This window comes from Glossina fuscipes, unplaced genomic scaffold, assembly GCF_014805625.2.
Source record: "Glossina fuscipes isolate IAEA_lab_2018 unplaced genomic scaffold, Yale_Gfus_2 183, whole genome shotgun sequence".
Classification (NCBI taxonomy): domain Eukaryota; kingdom Metazoa; phylum Arthropoda; class Insecta; order Diptera; family Glossinidae; genus Glossina; species Glossina fuscipes.
The window spans coordinates 987,318-1,011,288 of NW_023998526.1; the positions used below are offsets into that span (position 1 = coordinate 987,318).

The 23,971-nt window shown below is 34.2% G+C and overlaps 1 protein-coding gene and 1 pseudogene across 1 annotated transcript; one reads left to right on the plus strand and one right to left on the minus strand.

Moving 5' to 3' along the window:
- The window catches only part of LOC119641853, a 40,965-nt pseudogene extending 20,331 nt beyond the window's left edge, over positions 1 to 20,634 (minus strand).
- A 319-nt stretch (positions 20,635 to 20,953) lies between these two features.
- LOC119641873 (vacuolar protein sorting-associated protein 53 homolog) lies at positions 20,954 to 22,028 on the plus strand. The gene is made up of 3 exons (XM_038040757.1): positions 20,954 to 21,029; positions 21,099 to 21,466; positions 21,539 to 22,028. Exons 2-3 carry the CDS (start codon positions 21,311 to 21,313, stop codon positions 21,974 to 21,976), a joined length of 594 nt encoding a protein of 197 aa, XP_037896685.1. The 5' UTR covers positions 20,954 to 21,029; positions 21,099 to 21,310; the 3' UTR covers positions 21,977 to 22,028.
- Positions 22,029 to 23,971: the final 1,943 nt, after the last annotated feature.

Sequence of the window (23,971 nt, forward strand, 5' to 3'; positions counted from 1 at the left end):
TTCTTTATATGAATTATTATTTCTTTTTTCTTTACTTTTCCTTATATACTTTATACCAGTTTTTAATAACAATTAGCATAAGATTTACTTCTAAGAGTCACGTCAATTCGGCTGTTGATTTATTTTAGTTAAGTGTTTTGCGTGAGTAAGCAAATAAATAAACGCTTTCTGTGCGATTTGAAGTACATAATTACCGCAATTAAACTATTGTGAAATCTAAAAATAAGGGCTATGCATATATGCACATGCATGCATGGATAAAGGATCTATCTAAAGCTAATTCCTTATGTTTTCAAAAATTATGATAATTTCAGTTTGACGCTTGAATCCCCGTAAACACCGTTCGCAACTTGGCATGTTTTTCCAAACGGTCTCCTTTTGTCGAGTCCATCAGTTTTACTAACAAAACCCATAAAATTACCGGCCAAAGGTATTTCATTTCTCTTCTTTAACACTTAAAGGAGTAAAGATAAGAACATATGGATAACAGATTTTATTTTCGTGATATTTATTCCCCTGTACCCTATAATTAACGTTCGTGTCGCAAACAAACGTTTCCAAGATCGCAAAATGCACTCTTTATCACTTTAAACAAATATAGAGTGTAGTAAAAACAAACAGCGTCGCTTAGCTCAAATTTTCTTTTTTTCTTTCAATACGATTACAAACCAACATAAGATCGCTGACTAAATTCGAGCAAATGAAATGAATCCTTTCAATTACTTGACTTATAACATTGCTTTCAACAGCCACACATCCAGCTCGTCCAATTCATTTTTTTCTCTCTTTTTTCATGCATTGCTTTCTTTTACTACACGATTGCTCATTTTTTTTATGATATCAATATGTCAGATATGCAAGCTTTGCTCTTTATGACCGACACTACAAGTTAACAAACCCCTACGGAGCTGCAATTGCAACAAATGTTATACATCACATACTCCATCGTTTTCAAAATAGTGATTGGTTTTTCTTTCTATTGTTTGTGTCGAAGTTAACATTGTTGTATTGTATTGTATTTTGTCTTTGTCATTTAAATAATAAAATGATTGAAATAGTTTCACATATACAATATTTATGCCAACCAATTCGTACGAATTTTTCCGTTTTATTTTGAAAACAACAAAAGATGTAAAATCAATAGTTCATTTTTTCATGTTGTTAACTAAACTTTTTGGAATTTTTAAAGAAAAACTCGACTAGGCGGACGAGAATTGCCAAATGTATTATGTAAACCATTAAACCATATTGTAGACGAATAGGCGGTTCTCGACATCCTGATAGAACATGTAATCGAAATATCGAAGGCAGCTTAGGTTCTTTAAAGCGGTGCAAAATATTCTTCAATACCATAAATATCTGTACATATTCCAATTTCTTCGCCAAAGCAAAATTCGCATGGGGGGGCGCCAGCAGAATTTTTCTGGAGATCGCGTTTAGCGAAGGGTCAAGCATACTCGTACGTGGGTGGTATTCCTCACTATTTGTGTGTGGTATTCACTTTGGATTAGGAGAGTAGGTAAGAAGGCTTTTATATGACGGCACTGCTTTGACAGCGCCTTCATTCACTTGTCCTGAAAGTGCTGTGTTTCGCCCAGCTGACTACGGCGACGGTGATTATCAGCTCACCTACAAATTAGGTTATTTAACAGTGCGTCTGTCCAGTTATTACAGAAAGAAAAGACCTTGGGATTAAACTCACATCAAAGAAAGTCTTAACATAATGCATTCCAATCTACACGCAAAATCAAACGCAGGCGCTGCTACGGAAAAGCATCAAGTTCTATCATACCACCAAATATTCCAAATCCAAATATTCGTGCTATCATTACTGAAAATCCGCATAACGAATCAATATGAATATTCGAAAATCGATCGAATGGCTCATATAAAAACTTACTTTTGAAAGCCCTACGATGAAATATAGCATATTTCTCTATTACGTACACATGCACTACACTCAAAAAAATCACACTACATTTAATTTGGCAACAATGAAAAGTTGGACCAACTAAAGTGCGTGGCTTAGATGAAAGCATAAAACGTAATCCGTGTGCGGAGGGCACTCCACGGTAAAGTTTTAATGCAAAGTTGGTGTATCGTCTGCTATAGTAAGATGGACACTCTTATTCACAGTACTGGACAAATAACTTCCGACGCTTACGCTTAGTTGATTATAAATATCGTCATTTATCCAAAAATTAGAGCCCTACTTTGCAGTAAATCGTAAAATGTAACTATAAACTGAGGTTTATAAAAAGCAATCACGTAATGAATTTTATTTTTTAATTCACACATTGATGTCGTCTCTAACAAAATATCCAATTTAATTGTGGAAGGTGCCAATCTTCGAAATGTTAACTATTATAGAGGAGCTATATTTGTTATTTTCGAAACAATGAATAAATCCGAATTGCGCGTTTTGATTAAACATCGCTTTTTAAGGAGAAAACGTATCGTTTAAATTCAGTGTTGGATTGAACCCACATGGTCACTCTTTTTCGCTGAAAGCAACAATTTTTTAGCGGTTTGGCTTAATGTATTTGAATCCTGAAAAAGATAATTGCACCAAAAAAGTCACAGATATTCCTAAAATTATTCTCGATAATCGAGAACTGAAACTGCCAGAAAAAGCTGATATTTTGCACGAAAGCGTGGTCATAGGAAAATTATTTTCAGATCGATTACAGCAAAACAAGAACACCGTGTTAAAGTCAAAGGCTACAACGTTCAAATTGCATTAACTGGAATGCGAATTGTTACCACATTGTTGTTTATTGATATCTGGCCGCTAAGGACTATTACCTGGTCACAAAGCAAAGGAGAAGTCTGCCAAATTGGCATCAAACCACTTTTAAAAACCTATTGGTTGGGCTAGGCTTGTCAAATCGGTGGCAGCTTCGAATTTCCGAGACGTGTCACTGTAGGTTCGCTAGACCGATAGTAACAACGGATGGATGTAACACTTGTCCAAGGCCGATCCATTATTTGCCTGTAATACTTAAAATATTGCATTAGTTCGTGCTCTCCGGCGCTCCATCTTTCATTCTTTTTAAGGCCGCTAATGCTTTTTGTAAGCTATTAGCAAATATTAGTTTGGGGAAAAAGAAATCCATTATTTTTATATGAACTTCAGGACTTTATTTAACATGCTTCGGATTGTCCGATTTGGGTCAAATATGCACCGTTTTGTTGTATGATTTGTTGCTATTTTAAAGGTAACTTCAAAATGCCTCTCTCACAGAAGTCCTGGTCTCTATTTGCAAAAAACTCTAGTAGTAGATTTTCACAATCCTCCCTAGATTCCAATTTTTTATCATTAAAGAAATTTTGCAATGCAAGAAAAAGATGATAATCGCTTAGTGCCAATGGCGGATGCATTAAAACTTCCCAACCAAGCTCCAGAAGTTTCTGGCGAGTCACTGTAGATGTGTGTGGATTAGCGTTGTCCTGGTGGAACACGACACGTCTCCTGTTGGCCAATTCTGGCCGTTTCTGGTCAATCGCTATCTTCAAACGGTCCAGTTGTTGACAGTAGAGATCATAATTTAGCGTTTGGCCATATGATAGCAACTCATAATAAATAATCCCCTTCCAGTCCCACCAAATGCGTAGCAAAACCTTCCTGGCCGTTAGTCCTGGTTTGACCACCGTTTGAGGTGCTTCACCGCTCTTTGACCACGATCGTTTTCGCACAGGGTTATCGTATGCGATCCATTTCTCATCTTCAGTCACCATCCGTTTAAGAAATGTGTCTATCTCATTCCGTTTGGCCAAGGCTTTGCAGACGGAAATTCGATCCATCATGTTTTTTTCTGTTTATTGGTGTGGCACCCAAACATCGAGCTTCTTTTTGAATCCAGCTTTGTGTAAATGGTTTAAAACTGTTTTATGGTCGATTTTAGCTCCTGCTAACATGCCGGTCAACTTCGATCATTTCTCCGATTTTATCGACATTTTCGACGACCGGCCTACCTGTGCGAGGTGCATCTTTAACATCAAAAATTCCTGAACTGAATCTACGAAACCAAAATTCCACATAATTGGCTGTTACAGTATCGGAACCATAAACACCATTCACAATTTTAGCCGCCTGGCTTGCATTTTCGCCTTTGTCAAAGAAAAACTGTAAAATGTACCGAATTTTCTCTTTGTTCACTTCCATTTTTAACACGCTGTAACTCACAACTGAATGCACCAAACAAAAAACTGCAAAAGAATTTTTTTTACTGCGAAATGTACAGTATGTAAATGTACAGTATCGGAAATTGTTTGATCGATACTTTACGAGAAATCTATCAGTGCAGCCATCTACCGAAAAAATAATGGATTTCTTTCTCCCCAAACTAATATTTTCACTATATCGCTTCCCATTATTTCCTCATAATGAGCTATATGATACCCCTTCATGAAAATTGTAACATCAATGCATCAATAATTACGGGGGCGTTGCTAAACTTAGTGTTATAACAGAATTATTTGTTATATTTTTAAAATTTTTTCTGAATGTATTCAAACTGATTTTCGCAGACTTTAGCAAGACATTAGGGTTAATTGTTGAGTGAAATGGTTCGCGTCGTACTTTCCATGTGCAAACGGGAAGTCATTGTATAAACTGTCTCCCGTTGATTAGACCTACACAATTGGTGCTCACAATATTGGAAATGTGGTGTCGTACATTGATCTTTGTATTTCACTCGATCAAATAATGAACTATAATTCCCATATTCAATCAATGGTCAATAAAGTAAAATGTTCGTTAGTTTGATAAAATGTACACTTCAGTTGTCCAACCTATTCTTGTCGGATAAAGAGTATAGAATCAGTTCAAAAGCTGTTCCTCCTTTTTTGCTACGGTGGAATGCATACTTACCTCTTCCGCTCTATAAAAATCGTTTAAAATTAATTGACTTACCGGGTCTTGAGGAAAGAAGGCACATATTACGAATGTTCTTTATGTTTAAGCTGATAAAGGAGAGCACTAGTTTACCCTTTTTCCTCAGTCAATTATGTTTAAACGTTCCACCTTGCTTTTCTTAGCGCTGTGTTCGAATTAGGCTATCTCAATGCCGCGGAGGTTACAAGCTTTGTTAGTCGTTTCGCGTAGGTTGGAAAAACTTGAGCGACTTTTATGCGTACGTCTCATTTTCTGAAACGGTAACCACCTTCAAAAGAAAATTTCTAAACTTGAACTGACTCACTGGTTGTCAGTTATGTGTTTATGTTGATGTACTTATGTACATTTATATTATAATCGAAAGTATATAAAATGTCATTAAACAGTTTTAAACAATCTTAAACAGTTGTAAACAGTTGTAAACACTTTGAAAAAATAGCGAAATTCCGGATCGAAAGTATATAAAATGTAAAGATGTTTAAAATTTTTTTGAATTACTCTCAGATGTTTAAAATTTTTTTGAATTACTCTCAATTTGTCGGAAATTGTGAAGCATAAGTAAAAATAAAATGATATAAAAAATAACAAGAAGAAAGAACTTCTTTATTATTAATCTCCAAAATTAATATTTTAATTAAACTACTTCTTCAAATTATTCTATGAATTCTCCATTCTCTTTTATTTATATTTGACTTTATATTTATAAACATAAAACATCCTTTAGCAATAGGATTAATTTTATTAATTCAAACAACAATGATCTGTTTAACTGCAGGATTAGTAGAAATATCAAGTTTCAGAACATTCTAGACTACTGTACATTATTCTAGAACGAAATTCCACAATAAGTTATGTTCTACGATGATTCATTTGTAACGGGAAAAGTTGCAGAAGTTTGCAAATATATGCATTTGCGAAGAAAGTTAATATATATATATATGATAAAATATATTACGATAATACATAAATATATATATAATAAATATTGCTACGGAAATCCCAAATCTAGTTCATTCCAGGTAAGTCATTTTCCCAATAATAAATTCCTTAAAGAGAAAAGAAACCAAATGCACATTCGCAAGGCGTCATGCAGCTGCAAGCCGATGAAAACGGTTAGCGGTTAACGAATTAAAAATCAAGCCATAGTATTAGGTACTAGCAATATGATGGTAAAAATGTATATAAATACAATATTTGTGAACGGCGAAGGAGCACAAAAAGAATATTTGAGTTAAGCAGTCGAAAGTATTGTCAAAAATAATTTGTGAATAATCTAACATTTAAAGAAATATAATGGTAAATAAAAGAACTTTGAAGTATATATTTCTTGAACAAAATATCTACGATCCAGTGATGTGGACTTCATCTTACAAAAGTGAATTTTATAGCAATATATATATAATAAAAATTAATTACTCCTACAATATAACTCTTTTCAATAATAAAAAATTTTCGCCTTATTTTTTGATTTTCATTAAATATGTCGGACCATTTACCCAACACAAAAAGAAACAAATTATATATTCTATTCCTACTGTTTGTCTGTTTTCTTTTTCATATATATGCATGTCATATATACAATAGAGTTAAAAGCGCAGAATTTTTCACGCTTTGCTTTGCAAACATTTAAGAGATTGTGACACATTGTGTCGCCCACGCAATTAATGAGAACGAAAGAACAAACTGTCGAATATTTGTGTCCGGCTGAACCGACTAGATAAGAAACCGAGTGAGTGTTCGTGGGTACAAATCTCAAGTATAATTTGCTTTGATCGTAGCTTATCTGGTAAAGCCATAACACTTATAAGAGTTACATTATTAAAAAATCGGCGATAAATATGAAAGCAATGACTAAATTAGCTTTAATAAAACTAGATGAGAATAGCAGTAAGTGGAACTTCTTTACCTAAGTAGCTTGAACACAAAACTTGATATAACAGATGAATTTAAATATCAAATATGAATAAAATAGACTAAAACAGAAAGAAAAAGAAATGGATAGTCCAAGACTGATTCATAGTATCAAAGTATACGAATAAAAATAGGGACAGAAGTTTGTGACCCAATAACGAATGCCGAAAGTAGTCCGTAATGCTGGAATAGTAGCAATTAGGTTTCGAATCTCCGTTACAATCATGTCCGTTCCAACGAGAAAAAGACTGGGATTGCTGGACATAAGTATGTCAAGGAGTGCCTAAAAAGCAGTGAAATTTTCCTTACTTGGAGCTCAAGTGTGTTTTTATAATTTAAATCAAAATGCCCAACCCATATATTTGAAATTTCATTAATCTATAAGTTCTTCTTCTGGTCAATTATAGAAGCGCCGCACATGTGGCACGATGATGCCAAGCCTTTCGAGCTATTTCAATTGGGTATGTACAAACCAGGCAATGAACTGTGTAGCTATAATATTGAATACAAATAACAATGCAATTGAAGGAATCGTAAGAATTTTATCCAAAAAAATCATTATACCTAATTACTAATCAGGCTGGAAAGTGATCTAAATGCGTGCCAATTATATTTACTTACAATAAATGAATCTGAATTCTGATTGAGATGTGGACAGAATTTTTTTCCAATATATTGTTAGGAGTCTGCCATTACTTATAGAATACGCTAAGTGTGTACTTGTACAGCGTACAAAAAAAAAAGCTTACTACGAATACATGATTACATTTCTTGCAAGTGAAATGGGGCTCACATTTCAAAACACATCTGGTGCTTCCAAGGTCTTTTGCATATATAAAAAAAAACTTTTGCGTCAACGCAGAACGCTACAGAAACGTGATTAGTGATCTTTCGTGGCAAAAATTAAATAATTTTGATTTGGACTATATGTAGCTTCAACTAAATGATATAACACGCCTTATCAATAGTGAAATAGAAGTACGCATATATGCAAAAGTGGCAAAAATTTATGTTCCAGCGTTGAGTTTCCGGAAGCGGTTCTTTACACGAAGTAATCTTTAAATAAAACTGGCACGAATAATATATATATGTATATATTATGTGCAAGTTGTGCGGGTATATACATATACACATGCATTTTACTACAAATATAATTATACAAATAGCAACAATAACAATATGATGCTTTTGTTGTTGCTGGTGGCAATACTGTGCTTAAGATTACGACATATTTAGAGACTCGTCTCACGTGCTTGCTCAAGAGACGTGAGAAGTTTGGTTTTGGAAAAATTATTTCAAAAAATTTTAAGTATCTCAATGTGTAGAAAATCATTTCAAAAATTAATTATCGCTAATTTTATGCTCAAACCTCAGGCGTACATAATCGGCGAAACGCTATTTGAAGACGTAGATTAATTGATTCGTCCCATCATTTATTCTTCAGATATCTTCTCCTGCCAAATAACTAGAATCTTTTTGGCGAATAAATCCTTTAAACTTTTGTTGCGGCTAACAGATAAATTTAAAGCAATTTCTTCATTTTTTGACATTTCAATCCTAATTAGAAACGAAAAGTTACGAATCATAATGCAAAGCAAAGCATTTATACTAAATGGTTGAGCGAGGAAACCATTACCACCGCCGGACTTTTTTTTGTTGATCAAAGAAAGGCCAATAATTTTCCCAGTCTTGGATCAATGGTTCAGAATGGTTTTTTGATATGGTTATGTTTACGTTCGTTATCTAAAAGCAATGCATCGTCTTGAAGGCGTACTTATGCATTATGAAGCCTTGTTTAGATCTTCAGAAATACAAATTAAATTCCAAATATTTTTGAATATTTTTGGTCGAGGTGTCATCCGGCCAGGACGTTGCTGGCATTGGAAATCTTTTTTGGACGCTTTCTTTGCATTAAAATTACGTGCTTGTTAGTTTCCTTAGACCATTCAAGCGTAAAATCATGTAACGGGCCATCTTTGGTTACATAGAAACTATGTTGAAAATTTAAAATAGCAACTTCAATGGGGTGATATTCTTAGTGTTTTATGAATTCGTCCAACGGATTTTTCCATTCCATCGCTAATAATTTATTTATGTAATAATATTTATTATTATAAAAAGCAATCCTTGCGTCAAAGTAACGCATACCTATCTTTAATTGCGTAGTAATATGTTTCTTTTGCGTACGTGCTCAATAAACAATGAAGAAGCGAATCCGTTTACCGCAATGAAGAATTACTTTCTCTGCGTCGGTTCCAATGTGAGAATGACTATCAATTTCGTAAACCATTGATCCACCAATGTTTACGAATGTTTCTCTCCTATGCGTTCATCGTCAGCATAATTATTTATTGCTTGGCATTCCGAGCTTGAGGAGAAAGAAATGTCTCTTTCCACTGATACTTGCAAGGAAGTGAAATTACCTTTAGTTCCCTTTCTTAATTTTTTTGTAAAAATAATTCTATGTTGCGATGCACCGCAACGAAATTGTTTTGACCTACAAAGAAAGCAACTAGCGAAAGTAATTATTCGGTATGCAGGTGTTATCAGTACAGTGCGATTAGCTGCAAAAATAAATTCATCATTCACGGTTTCCCAAACTAATTTGATGCACCGTGACCAGCGCGATGCCAATTGTTTTAAATGGCTTGCATCCCCTGTAGGGCTACGTCATTGATATACATTACTTTAAAATTACAATACTTACAATAATATTTACAAGAATATTTATATAAGATAATAATAATAAGCGCAAGTTCTTTTTTAAATAAGAACACTCGTATATCTCTTGATAAGAGAAGCATATATATTTTTCATGGTCGTGGAAATTTGATTTGCTCTCCTTGTTGTGGTTACAGCGATAATAAAGTTCATATAGAAATTTCCCTTCTTTTTTAGACTCTGTTTGGTGACTTTTGGCAAAAATAATGAAACAACATACATACACACATATGCAGTACACAGAAGGCCTAATAAAAAATTAAATGCCATATAAAGCAACAATTTGTTTAAGACTTTTTAAAACCTTTAATTTTTTTTGTTTTTGCAATATTTGTCTAGTATTTCAATGATATGCAAAGATATTGCTGTTGAAAAGTTAAGAAATCGCTATGGATACAATAAAGAATATTTATTCCAACGTAATTAAAAAAAAAAGGAACTCGTTATCTCTGCTTTCGATTATCAAAGGTTGGTGAACTTATTAATATCAAATCAAATTAAATTCAATGTTTCATTAATATTACATTACAATACTTTCTCTCTCCTTTTTGTTCTCGTTTCCTTTAATGAAATATAAATTATATTTACTATTGAAGTGTTTAATTTGTTTACAATTACAGGGATTATTTCGCAGACAAACGCAATTATTTCTCACTTTTAGTTCAGTTAAACACACCTACGAGGGATTATTTTTAGTAATTGCTTAACTGCGCTAAAATATATTTATATTCTAACTAACCAAGACGGCTAATACCAGGTTATCCATTTTCCTTGGTTGGCTACCAGTAGCAGAGACAAACTTTGAGGCAAAAATAGTTTGGTAAAAATTTAAGAAATCTACCTTCAGCTTTGGAATATGGATGATAAAAATTCACTGGAATACACTATACATATTATACCACTTGTTGGGCGTGTCAAATGACGGCCAGAACGACCGTAATCAAATGATATTTTATACAGGATGTTTTTTCTGGAATTACATCAATGGTCATCCACATTATAACCGCAAAATAACCGGTTGTACTATGTGAATGACCACGGTAATAAAAGATACTCGGATATTTCAAGTGTCAACCTGATTACAATACCTTCAAATTCCTTTCATTAGTGTCAACAATTTCATTGTGTGAGCTAATATATACCTTACATTCCAGAAAGAGGGCTATTAGAGAAAGCTCTCTGTTGCATGCAATTAATAACTGCTGGATGCATCAAAGTAGTTTCCATTCTTTAGGCGGGTAAAAACTTAAATGATTGATGTAACTTCATACCAATTTCGCTAATATCTGTATTCATAAAGTTTATCAATCTGATGGTTAAGGAGACACCAATGGAGTTTTTGAAAACTAGGAACACTATTATGTTAGTTCTTACGTCTATCAAAAGCGAAAATCTACGAATATGTGTTTAATGAAGTGTCTTTTCTTATAGCTAGTTCAAAAAAAAAAACTGGTAAAACAGTTGTTGTGATTCCCCTGGACTTCAGCAAAGCATATGATTGTGGCAACTTGATCAAGCCTAGTAGAATTCTCTTAAACTTTTCAATTCCCCTTCAAATACGTTTGTGAATACTAAATTTTTTATCCAAACATGTATTGGTAATGGAGTAGACGGTGGTATTTCACAAGGCAGTTGCTTGAGCCCCATAGTCTTCAATCTAGAATCAGATCATTTGCTTGACCTCCAATATGACAAAACTCATATTTTTCAATATGCAAACTCATTTATCAAAACTTACATTTTCAAATATTGTATTTGCGAATTCAACTGTTTCAGTGACCGTGAATAATCTCTCGATAAAAGCTAATCGTTTTTTCGATGCATGCGCCGATATTAATTTATATTTTAATCCTAGTTGAATAAATACAATTTATTTTGTCAAATTTGACTGCGCACGGAAATTTAATCAAGTCTAAGATGGATTTTCACATTCTACATTTTGTAATTTTTAAAATATATTGAAAAACATATACAAACATTTAAAAATAGAATGTTAAAATGTCGTACTAAATTGTACTTAACTCTTTAACATATTCTCAATGTCACTTGAATGGCCCGTTCCCGAGAAATCTCTCTTTCGTTCTAATAAGGAGGTACTTAAAGTGAAGATAATGAATCATTTGTTTTTACAGAAATTTATATCTTTCAGTAATCTATCTCTTGCAGCTACACATTTTGTTATCAAAAAGTCCGTCGTACTTCCGACAAAATGAATTCAATACCTCTCTGGAGGTTTCTTACCAATAAATGTAGTCTTCATGGACATTCTTGAGTCGATCTCTACTACGAAGTGAAAGTCGATATTTCAGGAAAAAGATGCCTTTAAAGGTAGCGGAGGTAGCTCCTTTGCAACGTTTCTTGCATCCAGGAACAGGGCAAGCAAATGGTTTCTCATTTCTGAATGCCACATTCCCACTGGATTTTGAGTATTTGCGAGCATAGCGCATAATGAATGTGGAACTAAACTCTTCGGTTGTCCAAGAGTCATTACCGTCTTCTGAGTCGGAGCCAAGGTATTCGTCTTCATCCCTTTCGCTGCCAGTCGCAGTGGTGTTTTAATTTGAGGAAGACATGATACAGCTACGACGTTTATTTGTGGACTTAGGTCTCCAGTCGGTAGCCTTGTTTGGGCAAACGGTCTCCTTGCATGCCAAATCTAGCATAAAACGTTACTTAATGGTAGAGAGGCTGGTTGCGCCCGCTCTATTTGTTTAATAACTTTGGGGTCAAAATCGATGTGAGTATCCTCAATATGTAGTATCAAATCACTTAAGTTTGGAAGTGCATTTCCGCAACCATCAAATACTCACAAATTTTGTTTTTGTTTGATTTCCATTTAACAGGCTCCGGAGTTTTACCATTTAACAGATCTCAGTTACATTGCTTTCCCTCTGAGCAAGAAAAATGCCCAGTGTTTTTAAAAATAAACAACACGCTTGCAAATACAAATGGGTTTCTGATATTTTTAAAATACTATTCAGCTGTGAATGTGTGCGTATACTTCGCTATACATACTATGTAGTTGTCTTACATAGCTTTACATATTGGTTTTTTTTTGCAAGCGATAACACGCGTGCGCAAATATTCAAATATGCAATATGAAGAATTCAGTGTTTTATTATTATTATTGTTATTATTATTATAATTTTAGGCTAATGAAATAAATTTTTAGACCAAAAAAAGGCATTGAGCACTAGCAACACAGGCTATCGGCTCTAATTTAAATAAATGGACATTATATAATGAGCTTAGTAGTATTAATAAAGTAATATATCGAATTGATATTCTGTTCTGAACCTGATTGTAGAATGTCCAAACGGTTAATCGGTCCAAATGCAATACTTCAAGCCTGGCAAAAGTTAAGGCAGTCGCAGAGAATGTGCTTTATGGTGAGAGTTTGTCCACAACTGCAGATTGAGGAGGAAGACTTCTTCAAGATCCATTGGTGAGTTGCAATTGTAAGACCAAGGCGAATTCTTAAAAATGTTTGGATCTTGGTTTTCTCAACATTTGTTGGATATAAAAATGGAGTAAATTGAGTGTTAATGGAAGACTAGTGTTGATGATGGTATTGTAAATTTCCTTCTGCAATTTTCTCTTTAACTTTTCTTCCAATGCATCTTTGAACATCCAACTTTTCCATGACATCATCCATAATTAGAGGAGCAGAAGCAGCATCCTTTACCGCTCGATCAGCGTGCTCATTTCCCAATAAACCGATGTGACTTGGTGCCCATAACATTTTAATTTTTCCGTCGGGCGTAGTAATTGTATTCCTTAATTTGTTGATGGTGGTCCATCTCGAAGTCGAAGGGTTCCGGGTAGCTTGTAACATAGACAAACTGTCGGTAACAATGACGGTTTTGAGTTTGGTTTTATGGGCAAGGTTCGCAGCATGAAGGATAGCTCTGGTTTCGGTTGTGAAAGTTGAAGTACTTTCGTGAAATATGTGGTTGAGAAGAACTCGTCCTGTAGCATCAACCACGGCACAAGCAGGAGGCAGACCAGAAGATTTTGAGCCGTCTGTGTATAAAAAATTCCAACCAGTACTTTCCAATATTTGGGTTTTTTCAGCCATTAGATTCCTGAAGACTTAATTTGGAATGTTTTCTTTCTTGCGCATAGACAGCGAAATGTCAAAAGAGCAGTCTTTCAAAATCCATGGAGGTTTAACACCAAAAGAGCGGAAAATTTTTAAGGGAATGATTAATTCCTTTGCGATGTACAAACAATAGTCAATTGCAGATGGTGACTTTGGAATTTTCTTCGCAATAATAATCTTACTCACGTCATCACCGAGAATAGATTTGTTTGAATTAAGAAGCTTGGGGACTATTTTAGCTTTTAACTCATAAAGTCTATTTTCTAAAGTTGGGAGACCAGTTTCAATTAAAATATTATTTATGGGCGTAGTCCGAAAAGCATAACAACTTGCTCTGACGGCTTGGTGATAGACCGGTTTAAGGATGTTGATATTAGATTTGCAGCTATTGCCATAAATGATCAAAGCATAGTCAATCTTGCTTAACACAAGCATTTTGGTGAGATAAGCAATAGTGTTAATATGCGCATGGCTTCTCCAAGCAACGTACTGAATGAAATTCACCCTTGTTGAAATAGAATTTTTTAACCGCAGACAGTGCGCCTTCCAACGATATTTGTTGGAAAAAGTGAGCCCGATAATATGCAATGTCGGCACATTTAGTACTGGTAAGTCATTAATATGCATCAGTACATTTCCTGCATCGCAAATATGGTTTCGACAAATGCGCATTTTTTTAGATATTTGTATGGAAATTTTAGCCCTTGGCGGGTTTGCCCATGCAAATAGATTCGAGGATGTTGATTGTCTTCGTGCTATCTTTTTCTTTTGTAAAACTGTATACGTTGTCCGCGCAGAGAAAATTTTTCGCTCTTGGTACACGGCAAAGAATTTTGCTGTGAAAAATTATGATGAGTTGAAAAGTGCGTTGGTTTTCCATCATTTAAAATGCAGAGATTGCTTTGTCTTTTCTAAAACAGTACCACGAGTATTGTTCACTGTTGAGCTCCAGATGGTATTCCAGCTGGTAAAGTCGCCGTATATAATTAATGGGGGGGAAAGTACGGAGAATAAATTGTAGAGTTCTTGCTGAGAAAACGATTGCGAAGGTGGAATATAGAGCGAAAGCACTGTAAATTTTATGTTTAACATTATTTGTATCGCTACGGCTTGTAAATTAGAGCTTAAATATATGCGTTTGTGAGGTATACTTGATTTTATAAAAACACCAACTCCTTGTTTGGAATACAAATTTTGATCAGCATTGGTGAAGTATGCAGTATATGATTTGGGTGGAATACGATTAAAAGAGGTTCTACAATGGGTCTCTTGAAGCGATATAAGGGTTGGACTGAGATCACTTACGAGTGTACGGAGTTCATCAAAATTGTTAAGAAGTCCCTTAATGTTCCATTGTAGAATTTTAAAACTTTATTTAATTGTAGTGACATGGAGGGGAAAGTAGGTTAAGTTGACATGTCAGCGTCTCCGTCGAAAATCTCGCTATAAGAATTTTGAGTGAATAATTTGTTCTTACCAGCAGAATAATCTGTATTTAGATGCCTGCGTAGGTTAAAATAATCCTTCCTGTAGGAGAGCGTGTTTTTCTGTCATCATTCATCCGTCAAATTCATCTTCCGGCACATGCTTTAAACTAGCGGCATAAATTACGCCTCTAACTGAGTTAAGTTTCTCATGCAGTTTAGCGGAAATAGCACATAGATTAGCTAACGATTTCGATTTTGTGAGCTTTTCGGTTGCGCGCGGATTCCCAGCGAGGACCAGTAAATTCCCATCGCATAGAATCGAGATAGAGTCTATGTACGTTGTAATGCTATCTAGGGCTTTTTTTTTTATAGCAAAAGGGCTAATTTGGGCGATTGTTACTCTAGCATCGGTTGAAGAAATAATAATCTATTTTTTGTCGATAGGAGTAATGTCACTAATTGGCAACACCGGAAAGTCGCAATTTTTAATTTTTTTTTCTTTGGGGGGATGTGTCAGCTAATAGATAACATCTATTCGAGTTTTTATCTGTCAAATGTTTTCAAATTTTTCATGATCAGTTTTAGCAATAAACACACAAAAAGTTCAATATATTTTAATAAATTTGAACACTTTTAAAAACGTATAAAGCAATAAAAAAGAAATTGCAAAATTTTTTTGCACAAACAGAAAAAAATGACCACAGTGCTTGTACAGAGTTGCCGTTGTGTCAGTGTTTTATATATGCAAACATGTGTCAGTACAACTGACATCGTATGTACATTGGGAATGTGTAGACAAGTGTCAAGTGTGGGATTTGATGTATTATGATAGCTTCTGTTGAAACGCTCCTGTGCGGTACCCGAATATTAAACTTTCTTTTTTACCCAGTCTTTGTAACATTTATTATTTTCGCAACCTCGTCGTGGTGTGTTAACTTGAAGTTGGTGGTGGGTGGGTTGAGCGTTTGACTTTAATAGGAGAAAAAAGAGTTTTGCGTTTGTGTGTTTGGAAAGACGGTGTTTGAGCGAATGCTTATTATAAATTATATGGAAAAAATAGACAACGACAATAAATGAACGCGATCAATGGGATGTGCGAGCGTTTATACAACGACAAATTACCTCCTTCAACAGTGAACTTGAACATAGCAGCAGCCGTTCTTGTACTACTCTTCACATATTTTTGCTTCATTATTTAATACGGATCTATCCACAATTTTATTATACCATGTGGTGCATATATACATTTTGTTTTTTTGAAAAACAGATGAAATTGTTTAAAAATCAATGAGAGGTATGGCGAATTCGATTGAAAAACAGATGAAATTGTTTACAAATCAATGGGAGGTATACCGAATTCGATTGAAACAAAGATGAAATTGTTTACAAATCAATGGGAGGTGTAGCGAATTCGATTGAAATACAGATGAAATTGTTTACAAATCAATGGGAGGAATAGCGAATTCAATTGAAAAACAGATGAAATTGTGTAATGTTTTAAATTTTGTGTGTGCGCGGACGGTGCGGACGTGTACAGCTGTATAGTTTGAAAAAAAACCGTTTAAATGGCCCCACGTTGGGCGCCATTTGTAACGCAGTTTTATTTAGTAGCGCGACCTAGCTCTTGATCGTTAGGGCAGCTGCACCCGGCCCGTAATTCCGCGTCACCAAAAGAAACATTAACTACTAATAAAACCAAAATAACTGGTAAAAAAAATAAAACAAAAGGTTTTCTATTCCCATCATACAATTATGTCGTCTGTCAGGTACGTCATACGTGGGTTTTTTCTTCGTTCGTCTGTATCTGGCTTTTGTCCCCCTACCTTTCCTCACGCGCTCAGACTCAACGCATTCCAGCTACTGCGGTAGCACGCTGACTCTAGCTGCTCATCGCCGTTCATATGTAAACAGAAACCAACAAAAAAAGGGGGGCAAATGCCTGAGCTTTCCTTATTCAGTAGCACCCCGGCCCTTACCGCACTTTGTCCAAACGAAAAGAACCGCTGCGCTTCCTTACTCTTCCTCCAGTGAGCACCTTCTTCAGTGGTAGCAACGGCACATGGTATGGTCATAAGCAGTGGTTTCATCAAATATTTTTAAAGCACCCTCCATCTTTTCTTTTACAGCTATTCTTTGGGTAAACTGAGTTTTTACACGTTTGCTCGAGAATCAATTCATTAGCAATTCTTCTCAAACGTTGTGAATGTTACTAGTTTTTCATCTTGAGTAAGTTAGCTTCTTTGGAATGTTTCACTTCTTCATATCTTGATTCATTCATGGGCAACTTCACTGATAGCTTTGTTTTCCGTTTTACTAACAAACCGTAGTAATAAAACTGCAAATATTTTATTTTCACTGTTTGTTGGTTTATTACAAATTTTGTCAATTTTACAAAGCAACTTTTTCACATGTCATTAGGTGCTTAAAAACTCTTTCATTTTCCTAGTAGAACAAAATTTATTATTTGTGTTTTCTTTTGTTTTGTTTCTAATTCGTTTTGTTTCTCGTTAATGACATAAAGGCATTTATATGTATAAAAGAAAAATGGATCACTTAATGCTGTCAGTTGTAACTAAGTGTATGTGTTTAATTTATTTATATACCTATATAAATATATATGTTATTTATTTCTTTCAACATGTACATAAGTAGTTTATTTAATGACTCAATAATGGTAAAAAGGTCATCTAATATTTGCAATTATATTCACATTTACACATATCGTTTCTTTTTATATTTCTCACAAAGTGCTGATCTTAATATTTGTTAGATTTCATTTGTTAGATTTCATTTGTTTACTTCTTTGTTCAAACAATAAGAGAAAGAAAAGTAAACCAGTAGAAAAACTTTGAAATTTTCTTCTCTTAAAAGTTTTCTTTTTCTTTTCAAGTATGTTATTAACAAATACTCAATGACGTATTATGCTTTTCTTTTTCGTTGTAGTTTTGTAGTACCACCAATTCCGTACACCTTTATTTCTTATACATTTTTTCTTTTTTTTCTTTTCTTTTTTAAAGGTATATCCTTACGCTTTTCACCTGTGTTATTTAAAACATGTTTTCCCTTTTTTTTTCCTTGAAAACTGTTCTTTAATATTTTATTTCGAAATTTTCTCAGCTCAATGCCTCATATTGAAAATAGTTCAAACTATTCATGTATGTATTGTATCAAAACATTTTTGCTCGTATGTGCGTTTATGACACAACACTTCTTAGGTGCCACTAACTTTGTTTTTGTTATGTGTAAAACCGTCTATAACTTACAATACTGTATTTTTTTTCTTTTTATATTTTGATTAAAAGTTTTTATTTTTGAGTTATAACTTCAGATGCGATTTGAAAAAGATCAGCGGAATTGACGATACTGCGCGTTCGGCTATTCTTACGCGACTCTCCTCAGTAGACAAATCAATCAAGGCAAAACCTAATCTCTTCGCATGATTTATTTTTTCCTTTTTTTTTCTTTTTCTTTTGCGTTGCTATCTAATGCCGCTATTCGTGCAAAAAAAAAGGAGCAAACCGCAAAATCACACGGTGTCATATAACGGCATGCCGTTATTGTGCCTCTTGCGGTAAAAGCAGACTGACCAACCCCCTCCCCTGAATTTTACTCGCGGAAGTTACAATTGTTTACAGATCAATGAGAGGTATAGCGAATTCGATTGAAAAGTTTTGAGTTTCGAAAGCAGACTTCAAGTACGTATTATAAACAATTGGATCAAGCGGTGCTTCAAGGACAATATACATACCGCAGGCGGTTTTGTTTGAATATAAATTAAGTAATATGAATAAACTTTCTATTCCATTTCATTAATTAATGTGTTTCATAATTGAAATAAATATGTGCATACATAAAATGCGTAAATAAGATACATAAAAATATAAAAAAAATTGGAAACATAAAGGACTGCGAACAAGAATATTATAAAAATAAAAGTTATTATAAGAATAGGTTTTTGAAAAAGTCAAATTTTGGGAAATTTATGTTTTAGTTCAAAATCCGACATATGATTTTCAACCATGTTATTTTTTGAGAAGACTATGTTTGGTCTACCGAAGTTGTCCAAGTAAGTATAGGACAAAGTTTCCGCTTCTCTTCTAACAGGATATGGCGGTGTTAATTGTACGCTTGCATATCCTTCTGGCAAAATAATTTTCACAACAGCTTCATCAACAACCATGTCATCAAAAATATCGTCTATTACCCTCATTTTAAGAACGTAGTCATCGTCACTGTTTAACAAATATTCAAAGGCCGGTTAGTTATAACCCAAAATATATTGAGTTTTCCATCCGCCAAAAAGAGGCCGCACCTCAAGTTCTACAGATTCTTTCATTACATTCATATTCGTAGTGGATGTATTGTCGTTGGTGTCTCTGTAATAAACTCCAAACGCTGAGGCAGGCAAAATAGTTTTGTATGATTTAATAGATGCCTGCCCAGAACGTCCATCTTTTTGAAATTCATATCTTGACAATGACACTTTCAATTTTGCTCGGGTATGAAGCAAGTATATACTTTCTTCGACAGCGATATTTCCCCAGTGAGATACTTGTATTATTCTCTCCAATCGATTCATAGACATAAATGGTGTTTGATTCTCATAATGCACAGACATAAGCTCTTTGGAATAATCTGTAATAATAATAATCGAACCGGTGCATTGTCAATGAAAAAGCTGGATATGCTGAAACGTACTTTCTTCACAGGTAACACCGTAAATAAGCTAAGAAGGAAAGAAGAATATAATTGAAAAACCAATATCAACATTTTTTTAGCATTTTGTTTCTAAAACAGTTTTTCATCCTGTGCTGAGTGTTTAGCTCGAACTATATTTTATTTATGGTTGTACCGATTGTTGTGTGTTGTGGAGTGTTTCTTCACTCCACTGTTTGTTAATTTAAGCTAAAACTATTTCTATTCGCTCTCATACGTATTTTTTGCTATGGTATCAGAATTTCACACTAAATATTCGATTTTAGTAGTTATATTTTTCAAAAATGCTCACCAGAAATATCTTCGAATGGGCCATGTTTTATTTTATTCGACGAAACAGCACAAGGTTTGATCTGAGTATAAGAAATGATGTTGGATGTTGCCAATTTTACTTGAATTTTCTGGAAACGTGTTTTGTATACAGAATAAAAATACATTGGACCTGTGTGTCTCACAAATTGTTTATAAGCTTGTTTGATTTCTTCTGGATATGGCTTAATCTCACTTGTATAAATAACTTCAATATAAAAAACTTGAGATGGAGCTGTTTCGGGGAATGTTATAATAAAGTTCGTGCTTCCAGCCGACATTTTCCGCATTGTCAATTTCTTAGATGTGTGCTTTACAGACACAAAGGATACAAGTTGAGCCAAATCGTGATGAAAGATGCGCTGTTCGTATTCGTACTAGGTCCTTCATTGACCGCAGTGCGTGGTGGGTAAGGTATGGTAATTAATTTTATATGTGAATGAGCACAAATTTCCAATATAAAAGAAAAGTAAATATAAAACGATTATCAACATGCTAATGTCAGGCAGATTGTCTTACTTGCGCACAGTATCGCATTAAGTCCTGAGTAGCCCAAATTAGGGTAAACAAGATTAATCATAAAATATTGATTAAGGAACAATAGACCGGGACCTAAAAGGGACCAATCCAAACCAAACATTTCAGCTTTGGTCATATGAGCTATTTTTTAATGATAAAAAAGTATAATAAGGAAATTAACACATTTACAAAAACTATAGAAATTGTTTGTATTTCCTTTGCTTATTATTTTATTGGTCACTTTGGTCATATGAGCTAAAAGCATATACAACAATAAACTACTTTTGAAAGATAGCTATCCGATGCTACGAAATAAAAACATCTGTAGAATGTTTACAAATCAGTGGGTGGTGTATGAGTTCGCAATAAAAACATCTGCAGAATCTTTACATTTTAGCAAGGAAGTCAAACATATTATACCGATAAGGTAAGCGTAAAGCAAGACTTACGTATAAATTGTTTGAATTTTATAAAATTTCACCTTTTTCATTTGTAGGTTCTTAAATCTGATGACCCGATCGATACACTCGATTTTAATTGCGTTGATTATATCAATCAATTATTTCCGAATGAACAATCATTGGTCACTATAGATGAAACAACACAACGTATACAGTGTGAAGTGTATTTGATCGATGTTAATATGATGAAATGATAATATCCGTTTAGGGGACAAACAAATACTGGCCAAGATGGCCATCTAGCCCTATGTGCACTTTATACGAGCACATTATTGATGTTAAAGCGCGTGCTGAACACACCGAAGAAATGGTGAACGAAATTATAAGGGACATTAAACAATTAGACTGCGCTAATAGAAATGTCACCTCGTCTATAACTACTTTAAATCACTTTCATATGCTGGTAGGTGGAATAGAGAGTTTTGAAATTCTAATTGAAAAGCGTTCGTATGGTGAAATTTTAAATTCTTTGCAGGCCATCGCAGAAGTGAATCAGCATTTTCAACAGTATTTGTACATCGAGGAGATTAAGAATTTATCACAAAGTGTCGACAAGATGCAAATAAGTTTGGCTCACCAGATAACTGAGGATTTTAAGGAAGCCTTCTCAGTAAAAAGAGCAGCAATCATCCATGTTTGCGTTTTAATCAGTTGTTTCAGTGGCGACCTTAACAATAGTAACAATAATAATAATTTAAATAACATAAATTTGCCGTCGCCATATCCAGTAACGCCAGTGTCATCAGCATCCTCCGCTATGGTCTTTACTCATCAGATAATTAACAACCAGCATCATCTTCGACAAGCATTTTATTCGAACACTAATTTGTCTGATCGACGTCACAGTTCTGCATTTTATCAGCAGCAAATTCCGACATATTTAGGTAATAAGATAACAACAATAATAAGGTAATAAGATAACAACGAACTGAATTGTATGGCATATGTTAAAACAACCGAAGCTTCGGCAGGCTTGTATGGATTACTCAATAACAAGGTGTGAGTAATCTAAACCTTTTTTCCTTCAGAGCTTCCAATTTGCTTCTAAAACTACGCACATTAAAAGGCAATAGCACAGATTACTAATTGATTTATGTTAGGCGTTTGCTAAAAATGTTGATCACTTTTTCACTTGAAAAGGCCATTTATTGTGGAAAATTGTTACAGCTCGTTCGGATCGTGTCATATATATCGCAAGGCTTGACAAAAGCAGTGTTATCAAGTTTAGTTCTCTTTGGTAAGATCTTTGCTAGCTGCTACCAATTCTTGTTGAACTTTCAGGTGTTCCTCTCGAAATTTTTGCTCGCGGTAATGTCTTTCGTTAATAACTGTTGCGAGTCTGTTTACAGCATTATAAATAACTTTTTTAATGCTATTTATGTTATGACTCAATGCAAATGTAGCTCTAAGCTAAACTTTACATCTCGTCAAAAATAAAAATAAAAAATAATTTCTTCAATTGCATTTAAACTTTATTTTTTACTTTGCAAAGCTCTCTTAAATTTAATCCTCCTGAAGTTTTGCAGTTTTTGTGCCCTTTATTCGCAGTGCATTGAAGGGCAAAATGCCGGATGATGCTTGAAAAACTGCCTGACAGTTGAAATTACTATTAATAACTTGAAATTTACTCTGAGAGATTAAAAAAAAAGTTTCTCGTTAGTTTACGTTCGAAATAAGCTCAATCCTAAATATCCGATCGTATTTCTCCCTTTAATAAGGTAAAATTTTTAATTTTCTTGCCTTCGTTTCCAATGTCAACTTTATCATCGTCAGCGCTTCCAGCAAAATATTTATCTTGATTAATTTGCTGCGAGTCATCAAATTGTCTATTGTCGCACACTGTACTGTAATCGAAATCTCCTCCAAACTAATAAATCTCTCCTTTAAAAGTTCTCTTTCACCAGCAGTTATAAGATTATTTAACGACTTTCCATTATTTGTAAAGGTCGGATCTGTTTTTTTCTTAATGTTTGGTATACGAGTAGAGGAATAAGCAATACATTCATTATCGAAATTTCCCCATTGTTGACGATAGCTAGCGGGAACGGAAACATCTTCTTCATCATATTGGTTCTGCCAAAGATCCCCGTCGGAGTGGTCGTCGATTTTGAAACCCTCCTGCGTTTCGGTTTCGTGTTCAATTGTCCCCTAGATTTTCTAATATTTCGCCTATTTCTTTACATTCCATAGTGCGTATTAATACAACGGAAAAGCTTATATTGCGTACATAAGGTTCTCATATTCAATCAATCAATCATTTCGAGCATCAATTCTTTAGCATAAGTACACGATAAAAATTTTTCAATTCCGACCATATCCATTCACGTTTTATGGCTGACAAACCTGCAGCATAAACTATAATGATATTTAAAGTTGATTCATCATACATTTTTGTTATTCGCTTATTATGAACACAACCGATTCCACGGTCCGTGCAGGGATAATATTTTACAAACCACCGTAAACGATGGAGATTCATTGCTACATGAAAATAGAATACAACACGACTCATTGCACACACAATTTTTATTTAATATGGTGTACTTTTTTTTTGCCCTATGGAGTATTTGGTTGTTTGAATATATTTGGTTACGAAGAATTTATGTATGAATGCGCCTTAACCACATAGCGGGCCAATGCGAAATGGTGTTCACGTGTTTATAGAAACATTTATAGTTTCTTTGCTTTTTCTTCTTAGATGTGACCAATCGTCACATTAACTGTCGTCCACAGCTAACAATCAGCTGTGTGCCTGGTACAATTACCAACAAAGGTTTAATGTCATTAGCCGTTTGCCAAAGACAAATCGCGATATGTAAGCGCTTTTCACCGCCGCAATATTATTATTAAAAAAACGAATTGTAATACACTGTTTTTATATTTTGATATTATTTGATATTTATAATAA